The sequence below is a fragment of the Salvelinus alpinus genome, chromosome 25, assembly GCF_045679555.1.
Source record: "Salvelinus alpinus chromosome 25, SLU_Salpinus.1, whole genome shotgun sequence".
In the NCBI taxonomy this organism is placed as follows: Eukaryota; Metazoa; Chordata; class Actinopteri; order Salmoniformes; family Salmonidae; genus Salvelinus; species Salvelinus alpinus.
Window position 1 is genome coordinate 10,663,488 of NC_092110.1, and position 20,679 is coordinate 10,684,166.

Consider the following 20,679-nt stretch of genomic DNA (forward strand, 5'->3'; position numbering starts at 1 on the left):
ACGCAAAGCAGCCCACAACTGTCAGTAAGAGTGTCCATGATTGAGTCTTTGAATGAAGAGATTGAGATAAAACTGTCCAGTTTGAGTGTTTGTTGCAGCTCATTCCAGTCACTAGCTGCAGCGAACTGAAAAGACGAGCGACCCGGGGATGTGTGTTCTTGGGGGACCTTTAACAGAATGTGACTGGCAAAACGGGTGTTGTATGTAGAGGATGAGGTCTGCAGTAGATCTCAGATAGGGGGGAGTGAGGCCTAAGAGGGTTTTATAAATAAGCATCAACGAGTTGGTTTTGCTACAGGTATACAGAGATGACCAGTTTACAGAGAGTATAGAGTGCAGTGATGTGTCCTATAGGGAGCATTGGTGGCAAATCTGATGGCCGAATAGTAAAGAACATCTAGCCATATTATCAGTATAGCAGTCTCCCATTAGTTTCTTAGTTTATCATATCTAATTGAAATTAAATGTGCCACTGGAAATTACAAGCCTGCAGCTACACAATACCCACCAATCCCTAATCTTCAATTTTTTTGATGTCGGTCACCAAAGTGTATATTTATCTCATTGCCACCACCCAATTTCTGTGACAAATCCTGCCCATTTCAGAGGGTTTCTCTGAGGCTAGACAGAGGCAGACATACACAGCATGTAATTTCATGAACAGGCCTCTGTGTCTGTTGGCTCTGGATGTGTCAGAACAGCTGCTAGAGTCATGCTTCATGTACAACTGACATCCTTACACAACCAGGGAATTAATATTACTTGTCTTGACCAGCAAGGTTAGCGGTGTTGTTCACAAGCCATCATAATACAAGGGACAGATATTATTTTGTAATGTTTGGGATTTATTCGTCTTCATTATTCTCATCCCAAATATGGCATCTATAGAGCACTATGATTACTTCTAAACTAATTTAGCCAGTGACTGATGATACTATTTATTATGGAGCCTAAACAGCTCCATCTAATGGCCGATTGGTTAATTTCAGGAATTTATTTGCCGGCTTGAGACTGCCAATAAACAGGGTCATGATGTAATATTCTTAATGCCCTGAGGCCACCTGCTGCTGAAACCCTGAAGTCTTGTTTCAAATGGAGGAGTGAACTGAATAGTCCAAATAGCTTACATGAACAAATCTTACATTTAAAATAAAGTAAAATGGTTTGTCACAAAAAAACATATTATAGAAACTTCCTGTGAGCACCTTTTCTATGCAGCAATGAATTTGCTAAATGTAGTGGCAGATCTCTTCATCTCTACTCCATAGCGGAATGAGCAAGGGGGTGTCAGGTAGCACAGCGGTTAGAGAGGCAAGACAGCAAGCGGAGGGTTGCAAGTTCGAATCTCGGTTTCGATTGAAAAAGTCTGTTGGGAGTTGAGCTGGCAACTGAAGGGTTTCTGGTATCAAACCCTAGATGCCATTGCCTGCCGTTGTAACCCCCTGGGCGCCCAGCATGGTAGCTCCCCGCACCTCTCCAAAAACATGTATGTTTCTCTTTCGAAGGGCTTGGGTTAAAAGAGGAAGTCAAATTTCAGATGAACCCTGTAATGTGGTTTGACCAATAAAGTGATCTTATTCTTAAAGCAGATAGTAAAGAAGAACAAGACTCATGAGTATAGTCACAAACTCCTTCCCTGTGGTTAACTATCTCACCTGTCTGCAGGTAGAGGTCTCCGCTGGTATGGATGATCCAGGCTGTGTCTTCACTAAGCGCCACAAAGGCAGAATCCTCCAGGGCTTTGTACCAGTGCCTCTTGCCTTTGATGGTGACTTTACCACATGCATACGCTGTCATGGTCTTCTGTTCCACCTTCCATAGCAGGGACCCTGGAATGAAATCAGACTTCAATGTAACAGCCATGACAAACCACTAGTATTTACATCCAAAGGAGAAATCTTGGGTAATGAACTTACCAACTCCCAAAAGTACCAACACATTGAATGCTCATCTCAAATAGAGGCAACAACGATGTAGACCAGGTACCACAGTACCTTCTATCTATAACGCATAATAGACAGAGTTACTGTGAATAAAAGCGTCTGGTGCTAAATTATCATATTTTAAACATCCTCACCTGAAGGTGACAGTGCCACCTGCTGCACGTTCTCCTCAAACTTCTGCCAGCTCAGCCCCCCATCTGGGAGAGCACTGCAGTACAGGCCTCCTTTAAAGTCCAGGCACCAGATGTATCGGTCAGTCACCACCAAGTTCAGGATGCCACAGCCTGGCCCTGTGTAGCCCATCCAGCTCTCTGCTAACTACAGAGGAGACGAGAGGAGAGAGGGTTCAACCAGGGACAGAACTGTTGGTATTGGTGATGAATAACATTCTATGGTGAAAACTATCCAACCGTGTAACAACAATCAAATGAGTCAATGCTTCTATTTTGATGTGACACTACTAGTCATATAGTGTCAGAATGAAACTGCATGCAATGTACTGTAGCAGCACACACACTGAGGAAGGAAGCCGAAACATCACACATGTTGTGTGTTTTATTACTGTCTTGTCTTGGTCCTGCTGGCCGATGTTGGAGCCCTGGAGGTTGAGAGCGTTGAGGCCGTCTCCAAGGCTGACACTGGAGGCTGAGTACGGGACTCCCTGGGCAGCATAGATGTCCTCTTCGTCACTGGAGGGGCACTGCTCAGGCTCCCGGGAATAACACATCTGATCAGCACAGCTAGGAGGCTCCAGATGCTGCGGGTCGTCCTTGTCCTCAGAGTCATCCGGTCCAATGAGGGGGCTCAGGAAGTCATCCTCCTGCTCCTCAATGGGGCCCTGGTCCTCTGAGGTCTGCATGTAGGCAAAGGTGCACTCCAGTAGAAGGTCTACATCTGGGGTAGGGGCCTCTCCCTGTTTGTTCGTGGCCGAGGGGCCGTTGCCGTTCTCTGGGTAGGACTGACACTCCATGTCCTGGAAAGGCAGGGACGCGGGGCAGGAAGGAGGCTGAGTCCCAGGGGGTTGAGTCTGAGGGTCCTGTCCCTGGCCACCACCCTGGCTCTGAGCTCCAGAGGTATTTAGTTCTGGGGAACCTCCACTGATGGATCCCTCCTGGTCTGGGGATCCACTGCTCCTGCTCTGTAGGTCCAGACTGCTGTACATGAGACTGGTGTGGTCGGAGGCGGATGGGGGCTCACTCATAGGGGTGCTGGCCCCCCCGTCGCTGCCCCCTCCTCCATCCTGACTGCAAATGCTCTCGGACCAGCTGTTGTGCTGCTCACAGATGCGGTTTCCACTTTCTGTAGAGAGAAAAAGAGAGAGAGAACATAGCAGAATTTAAGTTTCAACATTAATGTATTGAATCCAGACTCATATGGAAAAGGTAAGTTATAAGACAAGCAATGAACTTTTTTAAAGATATTAAAACGCTACTTGGAGCCATTTTGGAACATTTTGTGATCAACCAGAGCAAAGAACACTAGACCTCAAAGTTTTCTTGGCCCTTTGTTGAAAATCAGAGCATTACCAAATTGGTCACTACTGCCACTCACCTTGTCTCCTCCTCTTTGCCTTCTTCTTGACTTTGATGGCCTTGACCACCAGCTCCTGCTGGAAATCCTCCTGGTTGATGGCACTGTAGCGGCTGGAGGAGAGGTCCGACTGCTCCGTGGTGGTGGGGGTGGAGAGCATCGTGCCCAGAACGCTATCCCAGGACGTGATGGAGCTGCTGCGGCTACGAGACTCACTGGTGCCCCCTACACTGGCCCCTCTCTGGTGGCTCAGTCGCTCCCCCACCTCAGGCCTCTCCACCAGGGCTACGGCCTCCCCCGCCTCGGGGTTGTCACTCAGCTGGTCCTGCTCTAGCACTTCCTCTACCTCTTCCACCTCCTCATCCACCAGCCTCTCCCCGTGCTCTGTGATGATGGCCATGGTCCTGATAGGCTGGGCTGTCTCCACGGAGCCGGTGGGCGGGAGCAGGATGGTGGGAGTGGTCAGGGGAGAGGTCAGACGGAGGGACAACTCAGAAACTGGACGGGAAGAAGGTTAAGAGAAGACTTTTCAGGGAATGACTATAGAGATAAAAGAAATTAAAGGACTAAAGAAAGTTATCTGTAGATCGTGATTGTCTCTCTTTCCACCATCTGGTTGGTTTGAACTGTAGTCCAAAGTGGTTTCAATGTATTCAAGCAAACAAAATACAATATGACATCTTACTGTTGGAAGCCAGGCCCTCGGGAGTATTGGAGATGCGAACGATGTCTCGATCTCCTTTCAAGATGAAGATCTCATTTTCAGTACATGATACAGAGACAATGTCCCCGCAGCTTTCCAGTGCACCGATGATCACCTTGAAAGTCAAAGACAAAATAACATTGACAGATCGACTTCCCGCAAGGACTCGAACACACCAATAGCGTTTGCCTGCCGAGAGTACTTGCGAACCGAGTGAAAAACTATTTTAAATGTAGAATCGCACGAAAATGTCAGCAGTCAGACGTCAACGGGAGATCCACATTCGATGTGTGCGACCTTTAGAAAGAAGAAACACTCTGACAGGACACAAAGATGGCTTCAATTACCGGTACCTGTATTCTCTAAGCTGATTCACTTATCTGACTATCTTTCATTATTCTCCATCAATATATAATTTGTAACACATGCAATTCACACTTGATTACCTTGTGGTTGAGGCAATCCAATTTAAGATGGCTTAAATTACTACATTCTTTGCAGTCTCAACTGATCCACTTCTAACCACCTCTCGCTATTACTCTCTCACAAAACATTGTAACAAGCGCTAAATAAAATACATGTATTATTAGTTTAGTATCCATTCCTGCCTGAGGACATCTTTACCTGGTTGAGGCAGTCCAACACGTAGACACTGTATTCGTTCCAGCTGAGGACCCAGCCCTCTCTGAGGAAGCAGCTCACCAGGCCCAGCTGCCTCTCCTGGGGCCGATAACCCCCTGTGGGGGCTGGCCTGGGGAACAGCTCAAACTGGGGCACCTGCTGGTTGAACAGAGGCTTCAGGACCCGCGTGTCCTCCACCAGTCCTCGCACGTCCGTCCGCCACAACCTAAGGCCAGGCCTCGCTGCATAGACCAGCAGGCCACTCTGCTTACACAGGCCTGGCTGGAAGCACGCACCAAACTTCCCATTGCTTTGAGGAAAAGAATAATGCAAGAGACATATATAAGATATACACATAGCTTCATAGCTTAGATTGTTGCACCATCTATTACTCTCTGGTTTAATACATCAGAAAAATATGAAGATGCTCAGCTGAGAAAATGTAAATGTCTCAATAAATTGTCTGAAGGGGACATACTTGATTTGTTGCTGACAAGTCACTGATGTAGAAGTTGTGGTACTTTTAATGAATAAGTACAACATGTAGGTTACCTCTTCCTAGGCTTGGTGCCCAGCTGCTGCAGGGCCTGCTCCTGGGTGTAGAAGAGCAAGGATCTCTGATGAGAGGAGATGAGCAAGACTTTCTGACTGTACTCCAGCTGGACTATGGCTGAGGGCTCCTCAAACAGCAGCACTGGGTTACACACACCCTAAGGATATGACCATACAACACAGGTCAAAGCTCCAACCACAATACTGGGTTACATACACCCTGAGTGTATAAGGGTACAACAAATATGTGAGAGAAGATGGTTAGAAAACAAACAGCACATAACTGAAAGAATTAAAGTTGCTATACCTGATCCAAATCAACAGCAGAGTACACAACCTTTCCTTTGTCATCACCAGAGAAAAGCTTCATTCCATTGGCACTCCAGGCCAAAGCAGTGACTGTGCTTTTATGCAAACCGACCACATCGAATCGCCTTAGCTACAGAAAAGAGAGAGACCTCAGTGTTTCGCTACACAAAGGGATACATTTACTAAGCACATAATATGATAAGATATACTTTAATCCATATGAGATGGAAATTTGTCTTGTGCTTTTTTCCCTCTCGAACCCCTCCGATATACACACAGACACACACACACACACTAAAGGCTGGAGCAGTGCATGTGCTAAGCTTGCACCTTTCCATTTTAAAAGGGAATAAAATACAACAACAAGAAAAAAGCTCAAAACATGACACTATTTTTACTCGTATCAACAGATCAGTTGATTGGTTGGTTGGCATACCTGTTTATTCCTGCCTGGAAGTTGAGACACCAGTTGAAAGAGTGCAACCCGACCAGACGCTGTGCCCACTGCCACCAAGTCATCAAAACAACTGAGCAGCTTCACTGTTGTGATAGCTTCGGATTTCCCCTGAGAAGATACAGTAACATGTTAACAGTTAAACATAATGACAAACTTACTTATTGGGGAGAAAAGAATGTGGTTCATAGAATCAATAATAAATGGATGTTTGTTATCAAATTTGGTTTTGGGTAAAAGTGCAAAATAATTTAATAAAATAAGCAATGCATGAGACAGTGGCATACTCACTTCTATGTTATACTTGTTCATCTGGCAGACCCGCCTGCAGTACAGGTAGAGCATCCCAATACTGCTCCCCACAGCAATGTAATCGCTGTTGGTGTCCAGGGCAGTCAGGTAGACCACTACAGAGCGGAAGCCTTTCTGAACCTTGGCAGGTATTGCATTGAGCAGGTAGTACAGGGGACAGAACTCCCTTAAGGCGCTCTGTGGAGGGGTTTGGGCTGCCATGGTGGACAGGCAATGTTCTGCTCTCTGTGGAATAGGAAAAGAAGGCATGGCAATCATAAACATGGGAACACATGAATGATAGACACCTTTTTCACCTTTATTTAACTAAGCAAGTCAGTTAAGAACAAATTCTTATTTTCAATGATGGCCTAGGAACAGTGGGTTAACTGCCTTGTTCAGGGGCAGAACGACAGATTTTTACCTTGTCAGCTCAGGTATTCGATCTTGCAACCTTTCGGTTACTAGTCCAACGCTCTAACCACTAGCTATCTGAGCATCTTACCAATCCCTGCAGCTGTAAATAGCCTATCCAACTACCTACCTCATCCACATATTGTTTTGATTTACTTTTTTGCACACCTGTATTTCTACTTGCACATCATCATCTGCACATCTATCACTTCAGTGTTAATTTGCTAAATTATAATTACTTCGCTACTATGGCCTATTTATTGCCTTACCTCCTTACTCCATTTGCACACACTGTATATAGATTTTTCTATTGTGTTATTGACTGTACTTTTGTTTATCTCATGTGTAACTCTGTGTTGTTGTTTTTTGTCGCACTGCTTTGATTCATCTTGGCCAGGTCGCAGTTGTAAATGAGAACCTGTTCTCAACTGGCCTACCTGGTTAAATAAATAAAATAATTAAAGAAATAGGCTACCTGCCGACATGTATGGCATACAATGATTATAGAATATTTGGCTACGGTAAATACAGTGTGGGACCAGGCAAGGTAGGTACCTAGCTAGTTGCTACTGTGAGGTTATCCTCAATGGTTATCCTCCAATTTTCACACCTTGCTTCTACTTCTAACTAGCACATACACAGTTAGCGCTAACTCCACATCAACTGAAACTAACCTTACCAAATATCTCTCCAAAGTGGCCCTAACTAGCTAGCTAACTATAGTAACTAGATACAGTGACATTACTTGGAGGTCCAAGATGAAATCGTATGAAATCGAACATATTGGGTAGCTAACGATCTTGGACTAAGGCACAACCAGGCCAACAGCAGTTTCAGAAATGTTGACGTTTCAGACATGACAAGCTAGCTAGCTAACGTTAGCTAGGCTAGCTAACGTTAGCTAGCTACAAAAAACAAAATACAAGACTTGTTTACACAGACTTACATTCGATTATGTCCCTATATCCTATTATCATATAGATGACAAATACGTTACGCTAAAATCATGTATAAAAGAGAGAGCTGACGACATTGCTGTCGCACACTTCTATGAATTATTATTCGAGAACATCTCTTATCATGCAGATGTTTCCGTCTCGAGCTATGGAGTATGAACGTCAACAAACCCCACCACACCACTTCCTTGTCTCGCGGGAAAACACAATTATGCATGACTGCTGCCTGCTGTGCCAGATGAGAAGTTTATTGACAGGTTTATCAATATTGTTTATTTTCTCTGTTGTTGTGTCAACGGCACCTTTATTATTACCAATATTTGTGTATTCATGGACACAGTCTGTGAACAGCATCCTATGTGTATGTGCAAGGGGAAATTGTTGAATTTCAATAGAATACGTGAAGCAAAGATGTGTTGGATCCATAGACTTAACGTTAGATACACATCGCCTTGTACGTTTACATGCACGCTAATAATTCGATATTAAACTGATTATGGCAGTAGTCATGGAAACATCTTACTCCGCTTATGTTAATCGGTGTAAGGTAAAAATCGAAGTAAGCATATGCTTGCTTTCGAATTTTTCGAATTATTAGGATTTGTACAGTTATAGCGGAGTATCTTCGCATGTTCTAGCACAAGCAGCGCGAGCTTCTTTCTTTTGCGCGAGTGAAGTGAGTTCGGAAAAACTGAACGTATGCGTTTGAAGTAAAAAAATAAATAAATCACATACAAGCGTTATATGTCCGAACTCAGAATGTTGGACATTTTATTTTGATTTACGATTTTCAGCATTTATCAAAGTCCCACAGGTAGCCTGATTTCAGATGTGTCCATGTAAACAGGGTTATTAGGGAAATCATTTTTCTTGCAAAGCATGTAAACGTTTAAATCTAACTATTATATTAATCTGACTATTCACAATTATCATATTATTTGTAGCTGTCCCATTATGGCGTCCGTGAGAGCATGGGCAGCGCCATTGTCGCCCATATCCATTTTTACGTGAGATTCCATAAAAACACACCACTTCTGTACAGTTATGACTTTTTCGTAACAGGTTAGGCGAATTCGGTTACGGTTAGTGAAAATTGTCTTCTATCGTGCAACGAAAAGGCACTTGTATTGAAGTGACGTGTTTTTAGGGATTCCCATTTTGAAGTAGTCAATTTTCTTCTTCTACTACTTCTATGAGTTGGCAAAATAACTGTAAGGGTGCACACTGCCTGTTTGTACAGGTATAAAGCCCGTGTTTGCGATTTACTGCCACTTGCAGTTGTGGAATGTATCCTCACGAAGAACATTTTAAAAATCCTCATGAGTATAATTAATTTGGTGATCCGTCCTTGTGACCTGGATGAAATTACGTGACGCTTCCTTAAACCATGTCCCACCCAGTTGACTACTTCAAAATGGTGAAAGTCCTCAATGACGCTGCCCATGCTAAAACTGGCTTTTGAGCACAAGCCTTCTATCTAGCTCTAAGGTTGGTGTCAATTCCTCTGGTTGCCCAGGTTTTTAGCTGTTAACTCATAATAAGTTGAAATCTATGCCTACAGTACACCACCTCTAGCATTGCTGAGCATATTTCAATGCATGAAATGCACTTATGAGTAGATTTTTGCAAACAAATACACAGAAATATCGAACGCCGTTTGGGTCTTTTCGTATCAAAAAGATACACATCAAATAACACTATTTGACGCGTCAAATAAGCTTGTTGACCAATCGGGACCTGATTATGACTGCACGTCACATAATAATTTAACATGTTCATACATTTTTACGTAGTTATTACAGATTGATTACACTGTCACTCGTATTTCACATGTCACCACGATTCACCGATACTTATGCTATGATGCTGGTCAAGTTTTGTTTCCCGCACCTGCCGCTGCCAGACGACTGCAGGAACACTTCCCGAGCTCTGGACAGCTGGTCATGAACAAGCTAGCTAGCTGATGGATGCAAACAATGTTCTTCCCCAAAAGCACAGCAAAACGATATAATCAGTTTCAGTAGCTATATTTAGCTAGCTAACTATCTAGCTGGGTGTCATCATCTAAAATACCCCTAATTTATAAAACAGTTCTTATTTGATAAATGGTGGTCGGACCCACCTATGCGAAGCTAGCCACAATAAGGATTAGCCATATTAGTGGAATTTGCGGTTCGCCTTTAAAATAAAAGTCTAAAAGAAAGTGATGCAAATTAATACAAAAAGTTGAATAATACCATAATGGAATAGATCATGCTAAACGAGGTTGGAATGTTCTTATATAAATCCAACAAAAGACAATAATTTGTTAAATCTGTTGAAATCCCACTGGAACTATTAAACTTTAAAATTGCATTGGGGGCATACTTATTTCACTGTACAGCCTTACCTATGGATTGTGGATCAATGACATGAGGTATCAGTCTACTTAGTGACACCCAGAGAAGATTAGCATCGTAGCTCTTATTGCAGGACTCTGAAACCATTGTGAATTGAGACACATTTATTGTACCAGTCAACCTACTATGTATATGGAACACTATTCCAGAGGAAAAACAATACAATGTGGATGTTTTGGAGCCTGATAACTCTTGAGGAGGACTTTGGGGAAAAAGCACTTGGGTACTGAGTAGGCTGATACCCCATTGCATTGATACCCAATCCTTAGGTCAGGCTGTACAGTGCAATATGAATGTCAATACGCACAATATGCTGACAGGGGAGGTGATTTCCCACAGTCAAAGTCCAGCAATAAGAGCTATGACGCTAATATTTGCGTAAACTCTTAACAATTGTGTTCTGTGGGTGTCACCGAGTAGACTGATACCCCAGTTCATAACTCCACATTCCAACACTCCAACCTTGTTTAACATTATTTAGTCTAAATATGGCATGATTCCACCAATTAACCGTCTGCATCACTTTCAAAGATGGACTTTTCTTTTGAAAGTGAAACGCAAATTCCACTATTGTGGAATTTAGGGTTAGTTTGGCAGCTCAGGTGAAAGAGGAGTTATTACGATAAGAGGAAACCAAGTCTAGATTTAACTTTAGCCTGCAGCTTTGATATGTGCTGAGAGAAGGACAGTGTTCCATTTAGCCATACTCACAAGTACTTGTATGAGGTGACTACTCCTACCTGTGGGGAGAGGGGCATTCTTCTTACCAAACCACATGACCTTTGTTTTGGAGGTGTTCAGAACAAGGTTAAGGGTAGAGATAGCTAGTTGGACACTAAGAAAGCTCTATTGTAGAGCATGTAACACAATCCGGGGAGGGGCCAGCTGAGTATAAGACTGTATCATCTGCATATAAATGGATGAGAGAGCTTCTTACTGCCTGAGCTATGTTGTTGATGTAAATTGAGAAGAGCGCGGGGCCTAGGATTGACCCTTGGGGTACTCTCTTGGTGACAGGCAGTGGCTGAGACAGCAGATTTTCTGACTTTATACACTGCACTCTTTGAGAAAGGTAGTTAGCAAACCAGGCCAAAGACCCCTCAGAGACACCAATACTCCTTAGCCGGCCCACAAGAATGGAATTGTCTACCGTATCAAAAGCTTTGGCCAAGTCAATAAAAATAGCAGCACAACATTTCCTAGAATCAAGGGCAATGGTGACGTCATTGAGGACCTTTAAGGTTGCAGTGACACATCCATAACCAGATCGGAAACCAGATTGCATACCAGAGAGAATACTACAGACATCAAGAAAGCCAGTCAGTTGATTATTGATCAGTTTTTCCAACACTTTTGATAAACAGGCCAAATAGTACCAGGCCTATAACAATTAGGATCAGCTTGATCTCCCCCTTTTAATAAAGGACTAACCGTGGCTGCCTTCCAAGCAATGGGAACCTCCCCAGAAAGGAGAGACAGGTTAAAAAGGTCGGAGATAGGCTTGGCGATGTAACGCTCGTCTGATGAAGAAGGAGTGGACCAAGGTGCAGCGTGGTACGTGTTCATGATAATTTATTAAACCTGAACACTGAAACAAAATAACAAAGTAGAACAAAACAGTTCTGTCTGGTGCAAACACAAAACAGAAAACAACTACCCACAAAAACCATGTGGGAAAAAGCTACCTAAGTATGGTTCTCAATCAGAGACAATGATAGACAGCTGCCTCTGATTGAGAACCACACCCGGCCAAACACAAAGAAATACAAAACATAGAAAATGAACATAGAATGCCCACCCAAATCACACCCTGACCAAACCAAAATAGAGACATAAAAAGCTCAGGCGATGATAGGGGCAGCAACCTTAAAGAAGAAAGGGTCTAAATTATCTGACCCAGATGTTTTTTTGCGGTCTAGTTTCAGGAGCTCCTTTAGCACCTCGGACTCAGTGACTGCCTGCAGGAATCAACTTTGTTTCGGGCAGGGGAAAAAGAGGGAGAAGCATCGGGGATAGTCGCATTAGAAGGAGAGGGAAATGAGGAAATGTTGGACGTGCAAGAAGGCATGGCTGAGTCAAATAGGAATCCTGACTTAATGAAGTGGTGATTAAAGAGGTCAGCCATGTGCTTCTTGTCAGTAACAACCACATCATCAACTTTAAGGGACATGGGCAGCTGTGAGGAGGAGGGTTTATTCTCCAGGTCTTTAACCGTTTTCCAGAACTTATTGGGGCTAGACCCACAGAGAGAGAACTGCTCCTTAAAGTAGTGCACTTGAGTGCACTTATTTCTAATTTGCCTGAATGAGAGCCAGTCAACCTGAGTATGCATGTGCCGAGCCTTTCACCAAATGCAATTCTTGAGATGGAGTAACTCTGGTAGATAACGGTCGAACCAGGGGCTGAACCTGTTTTTAATTCAAATTGTATTTTCTATAATAGAATTATCTTATTTAACGTATCTTTTTTGACACGCAAAGACCCAAACGGCGTTCCATAGACAAAGACCCAAACGGCGCTCCATACAGAAAAACCAAAGACAGTGCAGTATGAAGATGGGAAGAAACTGCTTCTCCAGATAACGCTTGTAGACAATGTCATGGCGACGTTGGCTAGCTAAGTGCATGCGCAGAATCACTCAATCTTGTCTCACGCACTCATTCGATAAAAAGTTTTTCTTGACAAAAATTCCAACGTGTCCGTTTATCACTTTTATGAGGTTAGAGTAATAACATTGCCTCGATTCTAGTTTGTGCTTTTAGATTTAGATAAAATAAATTCAGGAAGAATTTTCCACTTCTCTCATTGACTTTTCAAAACCCAAACCCCAGCCTGATCTGCTTGGTCTGTTTCGCATGCGTTCCCAGAAAATCTCGCGATGTTAAGCCTCTGAGTTTATAAACTTTGTGGAATGACCATAGAATCTATGGCATAGATGGTCTCCTAAAGTGACCAGATGTAGTTATTTGCTCTGACTCATGTGCAGTGTTGATGAGTCTGCTGTCCTTTAGCTCACGTAGCAGACAAGACCTGCTGTATGATGTACTACAAACCCATGGCAGAGTTAGACAGATGGGTATTCAGACAAGATTTACTTGGGTCCCAGCCCATGTGGGGGTGGAGGAGAACTAGGCAGCTGATGTACTGGCTAAACAAGCACTTAGTAGTGGGGATGTGGATGTTGTAGTTTCAATGAGCAAGGCAAATGCAAAAAGCCTGATATGGACAGTGATGGTGCAGACCACCCAATTTGCATATCGCCCCAACAGATCTACAGATGATGCAATCTCTATTGCACTCCACACTGCCCTTTCCCACCTGGACAAAAGGAACACCTATGTGAGAATGCTATTCATTGACTACAGCTCAGCGTTCAACACCATAGTGCCCTCAAAGCTCACCACTAAGCTAAGGACCCTGGGACTAAACACCTCGCTCTGCAACTGGATCCTGGACTTCCTGATGGGCCGCCCCCAGGTGGTAAGGGTAGGTAACAACACATCCGCCACGCTGATCCTCAACACGGGGGCCCCTCAGGGGTGTGTGCTCAGTCCCCTCCCTGTACTCCCTGTTCACTTATGACTGCACGGCCAGGCACGACTCCAACACCATCATTAATAAAGATTAAATAAATAAAAAAAGTTTGCTGATGACACAACAGTGGTAGGCCTGATCACCGACAACGATGAGACAGCTTATAGGGAGGAGGTCAGAGACCTGACCGTGTGGTGCAAGGACAACAACCACTCCCTCAACACGATCAAGACACAGGAGATGATTGTGAACTATAGGAAAATGAGGACCGAGCACGCCCCCATTCTCATTGACGGGGCTGTAGTGGAGCAGGTTGAGAGCTTCAAGTTCCTTGGTGTCTACATCACCAACAAACTAATATGGTCCAAGCACACCAAGACAGTCGTGAAGAGGGCACAACAAAAACTATTCCCCCTCAGGAGACTGAAAAGATTTGGCATGGGACCTCAGATCCTCAAAAGGTTTTACAGCTGCACCATCGAGAGTATCTTAACGGGTTGCATCACTGCCTGGAATGGCAGCTGCTCGGCCTCCGACCGCAAGGCACTACAGAGGGTAGTGCGTACGGCCCAGTACATCACCGGGGCCAAGCTTCCTGCCATCCAGGACCTCTATACCAGGCGGTGTCAGAGGAAGCACCGAAAATTTGTCAAAGACTCCAGCCACCCTAGTCATAGACTGTTCTCTCTGCTACCGCACGGCAAGCGGTACCGGAGCGCCAAGTCTAGGTCCAAGAGGCTTCTAAACAACTTCTATCCCCAAGCCATAAGACTCCTGAACATCTAATCAAATGGCTACCCAGACTATTTGCATTGCCCCCCCTCTTCTATGCTGCTGCTACTCTCTGTTATTATCTATGCATAGTCACTTGAATAACTCTAACATGTACATATTACCTCAATTACCTCGACACCGGTGCCCCCGCACATTGACTCTGTACCGGTACCCCCTGTATATAGCCCCGCTATTGTTATTTACTGCTGCTCTTTAATTATTTATTTTTAATTATTAATTATCTTACTTTTTTAGTGTATTTTTCTTTAAACTGGCATTGTTGGTTAAGGGCTTGTAAGTAAGCATTTCATGTGATAGGAAATCATCAGACAGGAAAGTGTGTTATTGCCAGGAAACAGAAACAGTGGAGCATGTACTGATACTGTGTGGGCAGTATGAGAGGGAAAGAGAGAGGCTGAGTTCCAGTATGAGGGAGAAGGGGATACAGGAAATGAATTTCAAAGCATACTGAGTTGAACGTCATTAGATACAGCCTCAAATATGTTGTTATCTTTTTTTAAGAGGTTGGCGGGTAGGATTTAGTTTGTCAGTCTCTGGCCCACACTCAACTACAGTAGGTGGCGGTAATGCACCACAACGTTGGATGCCAACTGCCGATAAACCCCACCGAAGAAGAAAATTACTGGCTACGGAAATGACACACGCTGGAGAGAAAAAATTCTAGCCAGCAGCCACTCTGCTCACGTCTGTCTTTGCCGTTAGCTACCTTCTGTAGCGTTTAATGATTGCATCGTTTCACAGTATCCTCAACATATATATTATTTTTTTTACAATTGCAGTAACCTTTGTGTCGTTTTTATTACAAACTCATTGGGTTATAATTTTTTTTATCGAAATTCAAGTTACCTAATCTATCGATTGTTTCGGGGATTGCACATGAATATCTAGCTAGCTAGCTAGCCTGCTAGCTACAACAGTCAAAATGGCGGACAACGAGGATGAGAGCGATGTGTCAAGTACAACAACAGGGGCAGATCATGGTACAATATATCAAGTTCAATGTGTTTCTGGATTGCCAGAAAATGAAACCTCTACAGAATTGGAAAATCAGAACCAAGTCGGCGAGAAATGTATTGAAGCGCAGGGCTTGACAGATTTTCTGCAAAGCTGCACAAAAGAGGAGACATTCGTTGCAAAGGACTCCCAAGTGGTTGTCAGCCAAACTGATGGAAATGAACAACAACCTGAACAAAACATAACGTCTATTGTTGAGACTTCAGGTATTGCAAATGGTGCAGAGTATTCTACAGTCAGTGCTGACTTTGTAAACGCTCTCGCACCTGGAACCACCATTATTTATGTGCAACCAGACGGTAGTTTTGTTGAGGGATCAGGTCTGACTGCAGAGGAGCAGCAACAGCTAGTGGAGCAGTTGGCCAAACAGCAGCTTGTCACAGTGACAGAGAGTGAGGCTGTTCGCCTGTTTGAACAAAATCAAGTAATCAAAACACTCCCTACTACTTCATCACAGACACAGTATACTATTCCAAGTACAGCACTGGCTCCCAATGAGCTGCAACAAGTGCTAGAGCAAGTGATCAAATCTCAGCAATCCATGGCCCAGACACCCAAGGAATCGGAGCAGGTTGTGACCACTCTGGACCCCACAACTGGCTTGTTCACGACTGTTGCAGCTTCAGAGATTACAGTAGGAAGCCCACATCCACTGGTCACTATGCAGAATGCATCACAGCAGCTGAAGAAGGTCGCGAAACAAGTGGCACTTCAGTCCCACAATGGTACGCGCCTGGTCCCGAAAAAGGTAACAACTTTTTGGATTAGTTTCTTCTATTAAATTATTGCACATGCAAATTTCACTGATATTTAATATGCTCAATTGTCTAATTCTGTGTTTGAAAAGCTAACATTTGATCATAGCACTTTAATCCGATGCTATGAAATCTACTATCCAGATGTTATTATTGTTTATATTTTACCAGCAGGAAACCATCAGAATCCAAGTCCAGATGCCTTCTGGAAAGCAGGAGGTGAAAGGACCTACGCAGGCTACCATTTCAATCCCCCAACAGAAGAACTTGGCTTTGATGAGTCAAGGCCAGCAGGTCAAAGTGTCTACAAATGGCAGTGTGAGCAGCAGTCCCCAGATCATCCACATCACACCCATGGTTGGACAGCAACAGTACTTCCTACAGCAGAACCCTGGAGACCCTCCCATTCAGCTGCTTCTGCAGAGCTCAACCCCCGTGGTTGGCAGCCTGGTTCCCATTGTGCACAAACTGCCCATACCTGTTCAGACCCCAGTCCAGCAGCCTTCTGGTAAGGCCCCGGTCAACGGCACAGCAGTTAAACCTGCCACCACGTCTGTCTCTGTCCCAGCCTCCACAGTGGAAAAAGTTAAAAGGGTCAAAGCCAGAGTGAAGAAGGCACCGAATATCAAAACCCGTTCCGGGAGGGTGTCCAGACCGCCCAAGTACAAGGTGAAGGACTATAAGTTCATCAAGACAGAGGATTTGGCCGAGGGCCATCAGTCAGATTCTGATGATTACTCTGAGATCAGTGTGGAGGAAGATGAGGATGGCGAGGATAGTAAAAAGGGAGCAGCATCTATGAGTTACAGTCACAAGCGGAAGGCCTTTCAATGTGAAACGTGCGATAAAGCTTACATAGGCCATGGAGGTCTGTCCAGACACTACAGGCTGAATCCCTCTCACGGTGAACTGAAGTCCCCTCCTGAAGGGACCCCTAAAACGGACAGCCCTGGTAAGAGAGCAGGCGCTGGGGCCGAACATAAGAAGCCGACTGAAGAGAGTAATGCCTACAGTGTTAAAAATACATCAGGTCCTGAGAAAAGTGATGCCACAGAGAAAACAGCTGCTGCAACGTCAACCACTCAACAAAAAGTAAGTCGCTAGAAAGTTACCTTGTGTATAATCAAATGTTGACAAACGAATACCATTGGAATGTTGACAACCTGCAGCTAATTTAGCCGAAAGCTAATATTATGGTGATGTCTGTCTGTTATAGTGCTGGTTTTCCAGACACAGATTAAACCTTGTCCGGGACAAAAAAATCAACCACAATGGAGAATCTCTGTTGAACTAGCTTTTTAGCCCATGACTAGGCTTAATCTGTGTCTGGGAAACCAGTCCATAATGTTTTTACGTATTGTACCTTCACAGGTGGATACCACGGCAGCCCAAGGAGTAGCAGCTTCTACCAGACAGGCAGTGGGCCAGGTAGTGGTCCAGGCTCGGGGACCAGGGAGGCCCAGAGGACGGGGCAGACCACCTACCAAAGGCCTGCCGACGGTGGCAGCACACCCAGCAGTGAGACGGGGGCGACGGGGCCGACCCCCAAAGCTAGGAGGGGGAGTAGCCAGTGTGGAGCAGCAGGCCCAGAGAAGGAAAGCACGACTGAAAGAGGTACATCAAATTAGGAGTCAGAACACTTTCAACAAACGGTTGCTGCTAGAAATGTTTCTACATGAAGTTAAAAACAAATACAAACAAAATGTAGTTGTTATAATGCAAAACACATGAGTATTTAGCAATGCTGTGAGTATAACATGAATCTCTGAACACCATAAGTTGTTTGACTGTTTATGTCACTTGTTCCCTTGCTAGGTGACACACGAGTGTGATAATGAAGAACTGATGGAGACTGTGCTCCCTCGTCTGGCTAAGGTCATGACTGTCTGGGAGTTCCTCTTGATGAAGGTAAGGTCACCACGCTAACCACCTGAACAAACGGTTGCACGCCAATTTACACAATATTGTTTTTGCTACACAATGTTTGAATGCACTTTATCATATATTTTTAGCAACAGGCACATATAGAATAAGACACAGTTGTAGTTTGTTGTTTACTGAATAATTGTATTCCATTAACCCTCAGGTGGAGAAAGGGCGGCAACCCAAAGCCCAGTTTTCGGATGTCTACCGGGAGTTTGAGCAGCTCCACAGCCAGGTGAAGAAGATGGCCCAGGACTATATCAGTAACCCTCAGCAGGGTGTCCACACGGCCTTGGAGGTCCACAATGTAGATGTAAGAAGTACAGCTATATTATTCAATTCAATAAAACTATACATTTGGGGGGAATTAATAACGTCATAGCCAGATTACAAATAAAGAACCTCCATGCATAAAATACTATTCAGACATCTCATTATTAGTATCACTACACTGGGAGTTGAAACGTATTCAAATGCATTGAACACATTTATTCTGTCTCGGAAACAAAATGTACAGAGTAAAATTGTTCATAATGTACATCCTGTTGCTTAGGTTGCCAAATCTCTTGGCATCGTCGATGAGGTGAACAGGTTGAAAGTCCTCAACCCTCCAACGCAGCAGAATGTCACCAACATGGCAACCAAGAATGTCCGCTACATGGAGGTAAGCACCATTTTAATTTAGACTGCACACTTCAACTCTACTCTTGCTGTTATGGAATTATATATTTTTTTCATAGTAATGAATTGTTATGAGATGGAAAAATGTAAAGGTAATTCTTAGGTTGATGAAAGTCTCTTTTTTCTTCTTCTTTTTTTCCCCAGAATTCTAAAATGTTACCTCCAACGAAGAGATTTAAAATGGAAAACCGGGTTGGTGTTCAAATCCATCAGAACGGCATTGAGACTTCCAAAATAGGTATGTTGTATATTTTACCTACTAACAACCTGTGGATAGATATTTGCTATATGTCCTAACCAAAACATAGAAAAATCAGGAAGATCACACATTTTTTTTCTGCTTTCATTTCCCTGTATACTCTCAGAATCCAGTGAGGCCAAAGTAGAGAACACTGCATCAACAAGCATGAAGAACAATTCACCACAAACTCAGGCGCCCACCAAGAGCCCCGCGGGCCCTCAAGCCACTCAGACTGCTATTGTCAAACCACAGGTTGTCTCATCTAACCCAGAGACGAATGTAACACCCATGGAACTGATCCAGGATCACTTATCCAACAGCATGACAGAGCCAATTGACTCAGCAGGAGGAGAGGAGACCATGGAGACAGGTCAGGGTGCGTCTGGTACGGAACCAACCGAGGTCCTGAGCACCTGTGACATGGGCCCTCAAGCCACTCAGACTGCTATTGTCAAACCACAGGTTGTCTCATCTAACCCAGAGACGAACGTAACACCCATGGAACTGATCCAGGATCACTTATCCAACAGCATGACAGAGACGGTTGACTCAGCGGGAGGAGAGGCCATGGAGACTTGTCAGGGTGTGTCTGGTACAGAACCAACTGAGGTCCTGAGCACCACTGACATAGCAGATCAGATGAAAGAGTTAGAGAAGGCCTTGGCCACAGACCCAGTCCCAGTAGATCAGCAGCCCAGGAGTAGTAGCACTCAGCCGCATCAGCCCAACCGTACCCTGGTCCAGGAGAGTGGCCTGACCCAGGCTGTCTCCAGCAGAGGCCAGGTAGTGGTTCAGGAGACCCAGGAAGGCCAAGAGATCTACATCCAGACCGAGGGGCTCACCATGCACCTAGCAGAGGGCCAGGAGGGCGACATGGCCTCTGAGCGCATCGTCATCGTCAATGGACCTGACGGCACCACCATGCACATCCGCGCCCCTGAAGGAGTCCCTCTGGAAGCAGTCCATGCCCTGCTTGGTATTGAGGCTGAGGGGAAAACACAGTAGTGATTTGTTGTTTCTCCATATTCGACCCCCTCAACTTCACCCATATTGATTTCTTACTTCTGGTGGATTTTATTGTATTCCAAGTGTTCTTTTTGAATTTGTAAACATTATTTTCGATGTGGTGTTTTCATATTTAGACAAATTAATAGCCCTTCCTTAAAAGTGTTTAGTTGTTTGTGATATGTTTATATGTAGATAAATATCAAAAGCAGTTTAAAAAAAGTTGCACTATTTTATTACTTTTTATATATTTGGGTGTAACATTTTCCAAACATAAAATAGGTTTGTAATACCATGGGACATTTATTCAATGGAGGGGAAACTTTAAAAGAAATTGTAAAAGTTGTGGTTTTATTCATTTCCATGTTTCATTTGTGATTCATTGTTGCAGTACAACCATTTCATATACTGTACAGTTTAGCTCATTTTCCTCTTAATAAAGGATGTGAGAACAAGTCATTATTTTATTTAACGGAGAGTTGAAACCAGCAGCATTGCTGTGCTTCATTCAGTGCATATGAGTTCCTTTGTAACATCCATACAGTATGGCTACTGTACT

At 44.1% G+C, this 20,679-nt stretch overlaps 2 protein-coding genes across 6 annotated transcripts in view; one reads left to right on the forward strand and one right to left on the reverse strand.

The window, feature by feature from the left end:
- tecpr2 (tectonin beta-propeller repeat containing 2) overlaps positions 1-9,768 on the reverse strand; it is a 33,489-nt gene extending 23,721 nt beyond the window's left edge. Inside the window, exons 1-11 of one of the 4 annotated variants that reach the window (XM_071365580.1) lie at positions 9,664-9,768; positions 6,404-6,649; positions 6,095-6,223; positions 5,657-5,788; positions 5,350-5,507; positions 4,801-5,107; positions 4,159-4,291; positions 3,495-3,971; positions 2,506-3,242; positions 2,078-2,261; positions 1,656-1,829 (exon numbers count right to left, since the gene is read on the reverse strand). In XM_071365580.1, the coding sequence (XP_071221681.1) occupies positions 1,656-1,829; positions 2,078-2,261; positions 2,506-3,242; positions 3,495-3,971; positions 4,159-4,291; positions 4,801-5,107; positions 5,350-5,507; positions 5,657-5,788; positions 6,095-6,223; positions 6,404-6,625 (2,653 nt within the window). In that variant the 5' untranslated portion in view covers positions 6,626-6,649; positions 9,664-9,768. Of the gene's footprint in view, positions 1-1,655; positions 1,830-2,077; positions 2,262-2,505; positions 3,243-3,494; positions 3,972-4,158; positions 4,292-4,800; positions 5,108-5,349; positions 5,508-5,656; positions 5,789-6,094; positions 6,224-6,403; positions 6,650-7,763; positions 7,940-9,663 lie in introns of those variants that run through there. The other 3 variants (XM_071365579.1, XM_071365581.1, XM_071365583.1) reach the window with 3 other exon arrangements.
- Positions 9,769-15,125: 5,357 nt separating this feature from the next.
- On the forward strand, positions 15,126-20,575 carry LOC139553350 (uncharacterized). 2 transcript variants are annotated; one of them, XM_071365586.1, is made up of 8 exons: positions 15,126-16,263; positions 16,445-17,362; positions 17,642-17,884; positions 18,086-18,178; positions 18,357-18,506; positions 18,747-18,857; positions 19,019-19,112; positions 19,240-20,575. In XM_071365586.1, exons 1-8 carry the CDS (start codon positions 15,424-15,426, stop codon positions 20,118-20,120), a joined length of 3,330 nt encoding a protein of 1,109 aa, XP_071221687.1. In that variant the 5' UTR covers positions 15,126-15,423; the 3' UTR covers positions 20,121-20,575. The 2 variants fall into 2 exon arrangements, with proteins under 2 accessions (XP_071221687.1, XP_071221686.1); XM_071365585.1 differs by having other exon boundaries at positions 15,273-16,263; positions 16,442-17,362.
- Positions 20,576-20,679: the final 104 nt, after the last annotated feature.

Bases quoted from the DNA above. Each gene is read 5' to 3' on its own strand.
- LOC139553350 (XM_071365585.1), top strand. From the start codon at position 15,424: ATGGCGGACAACGAGGATGAGAGCGATGTGTCAAGTACAACAACAGGG. The intron at 17,363-17,641 runs GTAAGTCGCTAG...GTACCTTCACAG, and splicing joins CGTCAACCACTCAACAAAAA to GTGGATACCACGGCAGCCCA. The intron at 17,885-18,085 runs GTACATCAAATT...TTCCCTTGCTAG, and splicing joins GGAAAGCACGACTGAAAGAG to GTGACACACGAGTGTGATAA.